This window comes from Panthera leo, chromosome A2 (assembly GCF_018350215.1).
Source record: "Panthera leo isolate Ple1 chromosome A2, P.leo_Ple1_pat1.1, whole genome shotgun sequence".
Taxonomy (NCBI): domain Eukaryota; kingdom Metazoa; phylum Chordata; class Mammalia; order Carnivora; family Felidae; genus Panthera; species Panthera leo.
This window is the reverse complement of record NC_056680.1, coordinates 9,871,913-9,879,426: the sequence shown is the minus strand read 5'-3', so window position 1 is coordinate 9,879,426 and position 7,514 is coordinate 9,871,913. Positions and strand designations below refer to the sequence as shown.

The 7,514-nt window shown below is 51.1% G+C and overlaps 1 protein-coding gene across 1 annotated transcript; it reads right to left on the bottom strand.

Moving 5' to 3' along the window:
* Positions 1-249: 249 nt before the first annotated feature.
* On the bottom strand, positions 250-2,665 carry RLN3 (relaxin 3). Its single transcript, XM_042928665.1, has 2 exons — positions 2,462-2,665; positions 250-946 (listed from the first exon to the last, which is right to left on the bottom strand). The coding sequence occupies exons 1-2, from the start codon at positions 2,649-2,651 to the stop codon at positions 732-734; spliced, it is 405 nt and encodes a 134-aa protein (XP_042784599.1). The 5' UTR covers positions 2,652-2,665; the 3' UTR covers positions 250-731.
* Between the last annotated feature and the right edge of the window lie 4,849 nt (positions 2,666-7,514).

Genomic DNA, 7,514 nt, shown 5'->3' with positions numbered 1-7,514 from the left:
CTTCCCGGTGGCGGAAAGTCCCCAGCGGCGCAGGCTGGGGCTGTCGAGAGGGAGGGGAAAACGGCCCGGGGCGTCTGGCGGGTGCTGCGCGCCTCGCCGAGCTCTGTGAAACCCGTGCCCCTTCCCACCCCGCAACAAGGCACACGCCGCAAAGTCCTTTGGAACTTTTATTATTGGGGTCGAAGAAGGTTCCGATCGGTCCCCCCCCCACCGAGCCTCCCACCCCAGGATGGGTGAAGGGAGCCCAGGGGTCCCCACCATTATTCTAGGGTCCACAGCTCTAGAACCCCAGCCGGTGGGGTTGGAGGAGGAGGGGCTGGAAGGCAGGGAGAAGGCAACCAGCAAAGGCTGGAATGGAGCCGGGGCGTAATTTGGAAGAGTGGCCACAGTTGGGGCAAGAGAGAATCACAGTTTGGGCAAAGGTGTCAGCGTGGCCGGTTTCAGTACAATAGGGGCGCCACTGCGGCAGGGAACGGTATAGGCCTGGCAAAGGCATGATATGACCTAAGGAGAGGTCAGGGGTCAGGATCAGAGGTTCCCATTTGGCCAGGTAGGGGAAGTTTGCTCAGGTTTAGGAGAGGCTGGTCAAAGGTCAGGGTTAAGGGGGGAGGGGGGGGCGGCGTGTCCCAGTGCACGGTGCCTGAGCCCTGATTTGCAGATGAATGAACGCATGAGGGGCCAGAGTCAGGTGCCCAGCTGGCCCCTGGGCCCCTGGCCACCCCGTCACTGGTCTAGCAGAGGCTGCTGATTTCACTCTTACTGCACCCCCACTTGCAGCAGTTGCTGGAGAGGCCATCCAGGACATCACGGACAGGGCGCAGAGCCCCTGGAGTTCCCTGCCAGCCAGGTCGGTCTGCGTACAAAGCCCGGGGGTACTTGGTCAGGGCCAGCCACTCGCTGGAGGCTACTGCCCCGTCCAGCTCGCTGTCTGTGTCAGAGTCTGTGTCTGGGAAGGTGAAGGATGAAAAGAGTTAGTGCTTGGGGCTCAGCTGCGATCACACCCAGAGGCTGTCTCAGCTACTTCTATTCTTGTGATGCAGCTTCATGGTCAAAAGTTTCATCCCATTCAGGCCTACCTTCCAGTTTTGACAGGCAGATTATTCAACCTCACAGAGCTTGACTGTCCTCTCTTGTCATTTCTTTTCTCCTACTCTTTATTCATTGAGGACCTGATGGTTAAGAGCATGTGTTTGGGAGCCTCTCTGAGTTATACTCTGGAGCACATGAATGTACTTCTCCGACCCTTGGTTTCCTTGTGTGCAAAGTGGGGATAATAATAATAATGCCTACCTTCTAGGGTTTTACGTGGAGTAGATGACAGAATTAATACCCATGGAAAAGCTTAGAACAGAGTCTGGCACACGAGAAGCACTCACCATATACTTACCATGTGCCAACCACTGTGTTGTTGGTGGGTTTTTTTTAATGTTTATTGAGTCTTCACGGAGAGAGAGAGAAAGAAAAAGCAGGGCAAGGGCAGAGAGAAAGACAGAGGATCCAAAGTGGGCTCTGTACGGACAACAGCGCACCTGATGTGGGGCTCGAACTCACAAACTGTGAGATCGTGACCTGAGCTGAAGTCACACACTTAACCGACTGAGCCGCCCAGGCACCCTCTGCCAAACACTGTTTTAAAGGATTTAGTGGGCTAACTCCTTTATTCCTCACAATGACGACCCCATGAGGTGGGGGCGCCTATTACCATGCCCATTTTCCAGAGGAGAACACCGAGGCACGGTTTCGTAAACCAACCTGCACAAGAACACGTGGCCATTAAGTTGCAGGCCTCCTACTTGAACCCAGGCAGCGTGTCTTCCAAGTCCACCTTTATATCATCACCATCATGAAAACTTTCGTTTAATTTTTTCGCCAGGCTCCTGCCCTTCATGAAACCAGGCCCCATGCCCCCTGCTTGAGCCCAGACTGAGCCCCCTGCCCACCGTCCTGATCCGCTTTGACTCAGTGTTGCCACTTAGCCATCCTGGGAAGATTCGGGGACTGTGCCTCTCATTTGCAGATAAGGAGGCTCAGAGAGGGTAAGCAACTTGCCAGGAGGGTCACCAGCTAGGTGGCAAAATCTGGCCTTGTATACACCACACCCCTCACGCTACCTTCCGCAGAGGGTTGAAAAGCGGTTCAGTGTCAGTTTCTCAATGGCGTCCCATCTCCCACCCGACCCCCCATCCTTAAGGGCAGGCTCATACACAGCAGGTGCTCCAAAAACCGCGGCCAGTTCTCTGACGACTCCGCAGGTCTGCTACCGGCTCCTCCCTGCCTCGGCACAGCTCTGAGGCCTGGGCCAGTTTCCCCAGCTGTACATCATAGGACAGGGACTCTCCTGCCCTGGCCCTTCATCTCATCTCCATCCCCGGCTCCTTGGACCATCCCATGTCCCATCCATTGTCCACCCCTCCCCGCCACACTACCCCCCCCCCCAGCCGCAACCCCCCCCCAGCCTCACCCGTAGCTTCATGGGCCAGGATGTCCGACCGCCTCCATCGGGAGCCCCCGCAGGTGAAGATGACGGCCCGGATGAATTCCCGGCCGCAAAGCTTCACTCCGTAGGGTGATGCCCGGGCCTCGGTGCTCAGCCACAGCTCCCCAGCCAGCACCCACACGGCCAGCAGCAGCAGCAGCGAGCGCTTGGCCATGCTGGACAGGAACACCTGGGACGCTGGGGCACAGCAACGCAACCTCCCTGGGAGTCTGTGTCCCTGCTGCCTCCTGGCCCCCCATTTATACACCCCGGGTTCCCCCCACCTGTCACGGAGAAGGCAAGTGACCTCCTTTATCTCCTCCAGCAGAGGGGAGGCTGGCATGCCCCCCCCCAACCCCGACCTTTCCCGTTTCCAGGAGCAAGTGATAACCTTTAACCAGGGACGGAGTGACGTCCTCCAGCTCACTGTCATCTTCATCTAGAAGGGCGAGAAGGTCTCGATTCAGCAGAGACCGGGGACCCAGACCCCACCAGACCCGAAGAGAGGGCACAGCCAGATACAACCCCCGCATAGGGCTGGGTCTCCTCTAGAATAACAATGATAATGAGCGTTTCTGCTTCCGCAGTGTGGGCTAGGCTACAAGGCCAGGCACTGCTCTAAGTGTTTTCCATCTGGTTCATCCTCCCAGTGACCTATGATAATGGTTCTCAAATTTGAGCAAGCCTCAGTATCTCCCAGAGGGCTCGTTTAAAACACAGATTCCCGGGCCCTATTTACAGAGCATCTGAGAATCTGCATTTGCAACAAACCTCCAGGCCATGCTGTTGCTACGCTGCTCCAGAAACGGCACTTTTCTTTTTCTTTCTTTCTTTCTTTCTTTCTTTCTTTCTTTCTTTCTTTCTTTCTTTCTTTCTTTCTTTTTACATTTATTTATTTTTGAGAAAGGGGGTGGGGAGGGGCAGAGAGAAGGAGACAGAGGATCTGTCGCAGGTTCCTCGCTGTGACCGCAGAACCCGATGGGGGGCTCGAACTCACGAACGTGAGACCGTGACCTGAGCCAAAATCAAGAGTCGGCTGCTCAACCAGCTGAGTCACCCAAGGCACCCCAGAAACCGCACTATTAAGACCCACTGGACTATGAGATTAGGACTAAGATTATGCCCATATTACAGATAAGGAAACTGAGGCACAGAGTGGTGACAGAAGGGGCCCAAGCTTGGCTAGTAAGTGGGGGCGGGGATGGGGATTCAAACAGAGCCACCTGACTCCAAAATCCATGCCCTCCAAGGGAAAATCTTAAAGATCACAAAGAATATATTATGGGTAGAGGGTTGCAGTTTTGCAAGGTGAAAAGAGCGCTGGAGACAGATGAACTGGACACGTAAAACCGACGAAGATGATCAATTTTATGCGTATTTTACCACCATTAAAAAGTAACTTTAAAATGTTTAATTAAGATAACATACATCAAGAGGCTGGGATGTGCTGGGAAGCGTTTACCAATGAGTTCTCCAGAAGAAAGAAAGAAAAAAAAAGAAAGAAAGAAATTAAAAAGACCCTGGTTTGTAGCAGCTGTTGGTTTCCGGCCAATTTCAAGGTACCAGTATGACGTCTGCGTGGTCAGCAGAGTCCTGAAGAGTCAACCATCAGGTCTCACAAGCGAGTGTCAGCTGACTCGGCCAGAACGTGCAGTTGAAAGAATCATAAACAAGACACCCATGTTGTTACCGCTCAGGTCAGGAAATGGGACTGTGCCAGCAGCATAGACATCCCCCGCTGCATAATCCTGTCACAGGCCCTCCCACCCCCTAGAGGTAGCTTTAGTTGTGGCTTCTTTGTATATTGTTACGATTCTAACGCCAACATGTGCATTTCTGGGACAGATACTTCTGTTTCCTTCTTTCCTTGTGCATTTCTCTTGCCTTCTTTATTATTTTTTATTTTAGAGGGAGAGAGAACAGGAGGTGGGGAGAGGTGCAGAGGGAGAGGGAGAATCTCAAGCAAGCTTTATGCTCAGCGCGGAACCCAACATGGGGCTAGCCCCCATGACCCTGGGATCATGACCTCAGCCAAAACCAAGAGTCCGATGCTCGACCAACCGAGCCACCCAGGAGCCCCATCAATTGCACTTTTGATCAAAGTATGACACGCTTAAGGAAGAGCACACAGATCGTTCGTGGACACCCGGAAGAATTTTCACAGACCAAACATACTGCGTAACTATGACTCGGGTCCAGAAACACCCCTTCCGACCACCCCCCAAGATAGAAGAACGAAGCTCCACCTTTTGGGAAGGGAGAATTTGGAAGGATTTGTGGACATACGTCAAAAGTACAGTAGTTGAGGGGCGCCTGGGTGGCTCGGTCCGTTAAGCGCTGACTTCAGCTCGGGTCATGATCTCGTGGTTCGTGGGTTCAAGCCCCGCATCGGGCTCTGTGCTGGCAGCTCAGAGCCTGGAGCCTGCTTCGGATTCTGTGTCTCCCCCTCTCTCTCTGCCCCTCCTCCACTCCTGCTCTGTCTCTCAAAAATGAATAAACGTTAAAAAAATATTTTTTACAGTACAGTAGTTGAGATACGCTTTGGATGAAACCCTTTGAGGCTCTGCAAAGATCTTGTTTCCCAGTTTACCCGCTCATGCTAGCATTCTGGGTAGATTGTGTGCATAGAAGTGTTACTGTGGTGTTTGTTTATTAGTAATTTTCCATGCACCTCATCCCTTCCACATTTACTATTACTTATTATTTGGAATTCTGGAGGAAGAGTTGTTCGGTCTCCAGTTATTTGTTTATTCAATCATTTATTTATACCAATATGGATTTGTGAACAGTTATTTTAGTCTTTGGGTTGTAACCCGACACTATTGTTATTTATTTTGTTCCTCAAACTGTTCCAGCTGTGGCCATTGGGAGCTCTTTCAGTTGGCTCCTGCTCTAAGCATTTTATTCCAGGCGCTGTCCTTTCGCTGTGACTCCGTATTTTTTGTTGGTTTGTTTTTGGTTTTTTTTTTAGCACTTCTTATTTCCTGGCACCACAAGAAACGCAGGGCTTGCCTCGTGTTTTCCCTGCCCCAGTCCTAGAATCAGACACTTTCCTAAGGAATCAGGATTCCCTTTTATTGGAGTATCGCAACGGGAAGTCAAGACCTGGGCACTGGGTGTGTCCATCACTACTGGGGGTGGGGGTGGGACAGGTTATGTCATTGCTTCTAGGTCCTCTCAGCTGAGAGTCTTCCTTTTTTTATCTTTATTGATTTATTTTAATTTTTTAATGTTTATTTTTATTTTTGAGAGAGAGAGAGCAGGGGAGGAGCAGAGGGCGAGGGAGATACAGAATCTGAAGCAGGCTCCAGGCTCTGAGCTGTCCGCACAGAGCCCGACGCGGGGCTCAAACCCACAAACTGTGAGATCATGGCCTGAGCCAAAGTCAGACGCTTAACCGACCAAGCCCCCCAGGCGTCCGGCATTCATTTTTTTTAAATACTGGGTAAAATTCATACAGGTAAAATTAACCATTTTGGTGTTACATGTACATGTATGTTGATAGCGCTTTTCACACAAACAGCAGGAACGACCCGTCAACAGATGTATGGACAGACAAAATGTGGTAGATCCATACAATGGAATATTATTCGGTCATAGAAGAAATGAGGTTCAGATACACGTTACAGCGTGGTTGAACCTTGAAAACATTACAGCGAGTGAAAGAAGCCAGACCCAAAAGGTCACATATTATAGGATTGCGTTGATCTGAAGTACCGAAAATAAGCACATCCCTGGAGACAGAAGGCGGACTAGTGGGTTGCCAGGGGCTGGGAGGAGGACAGAATGGGGAGTGATCACTACTGGGTATCCCTTTGCCGGGGTGAAAATGTTTTGCACAGAGGTAGTGGTCGCAGAACATTGTGACTATCCTATCTGCCGCTGACTTGTTCACCTTAACATAGTTTTGTGTTACGTCAATTTCACGTCGATTTAAATAAACAATGCTAGGGGCTCCCATGATGGGCTGAGCTGCGTTGGAATCCCACCTTTGCCTCTTTCCTGCTGTGTGACGTAGTGGGCAAGACATTTAACCTCTCTGTACCTTGGTTTTCTCACCTGTAAAACAAGGAAGATTCAACACGCGCATCTTAAAACATCCCGGGGCCGGCGGGCAGCGCTGTGTACTTCTGTTATTTGTGCTTGACACATTCTCTTTGGATCCGAACTTTATCCCTTTGTCCTTTTCTTCATGACAAACTCCTGGCCTCTGTTGCCCCCTGTGGTATCTTGGGCCCAGGCAATGCTCCAGGAGGCGGGAGTCATATCTGATTGTACTGCTTTGAAAGGGCTGATGAATAAAATGCTCCCCCCACCTCCTCTTCTCCCAGCGACTCTCCAGGGACGTACCCTTCTGCCCTTTTCTCCATATCCCCAGTGCCTGGCTCAAGGGCTGGCAAAGAACAAACTCGCTGGGAAATAATTGCTGTCTGTCTGAGTTTGACTGCCTGGCCCATAACCAGAAGGCTCTTTTGTGCTCCACACAGAATCAGAGTTTTGAACCCAATATAGCTGCATTCAAATTCCAGTTCCTATGTGAACTTGAGAAAGGCCTTACACCTCTCTGAATTCATTGGGAAGACGGAGTTTATTATCATATTTCCTGGGGCGCCTGGGTGGCTCAGTCGGTTGAGCCTCTGACTTCAGCTCGAGTCATGATCTCGCGGTTCGCAAGTTTGAGCCCCACGTCGGGCTCTGTGCTGACAGCGGTCCCCCATTCTCTCTGCGACTCCCCCGTTCACACACTCTCTCTCTAAAATGAATAAACATTAAAAAAAAAAGAAAATTAAAAAAATAGGCCTATTTCCTTCCTTTGGGGACTTGGGTGAAATTCTGTAAAGTGCTGAGCACCACGCACAGCACACGGTAAGTGCGGTGGGTTGGGTGTGACCCTGCACAAAGATACCTCCCCGAGTCCTAACCCTCCGGATCTCTCAACCTGATACTATTTGCGGAAAGGGTCTTTGCATACGTAATTAAGGCCTTTGAGATGAGATGGTCCTGGATCATCCGGTTGGACCCTAGACCCAACGACACA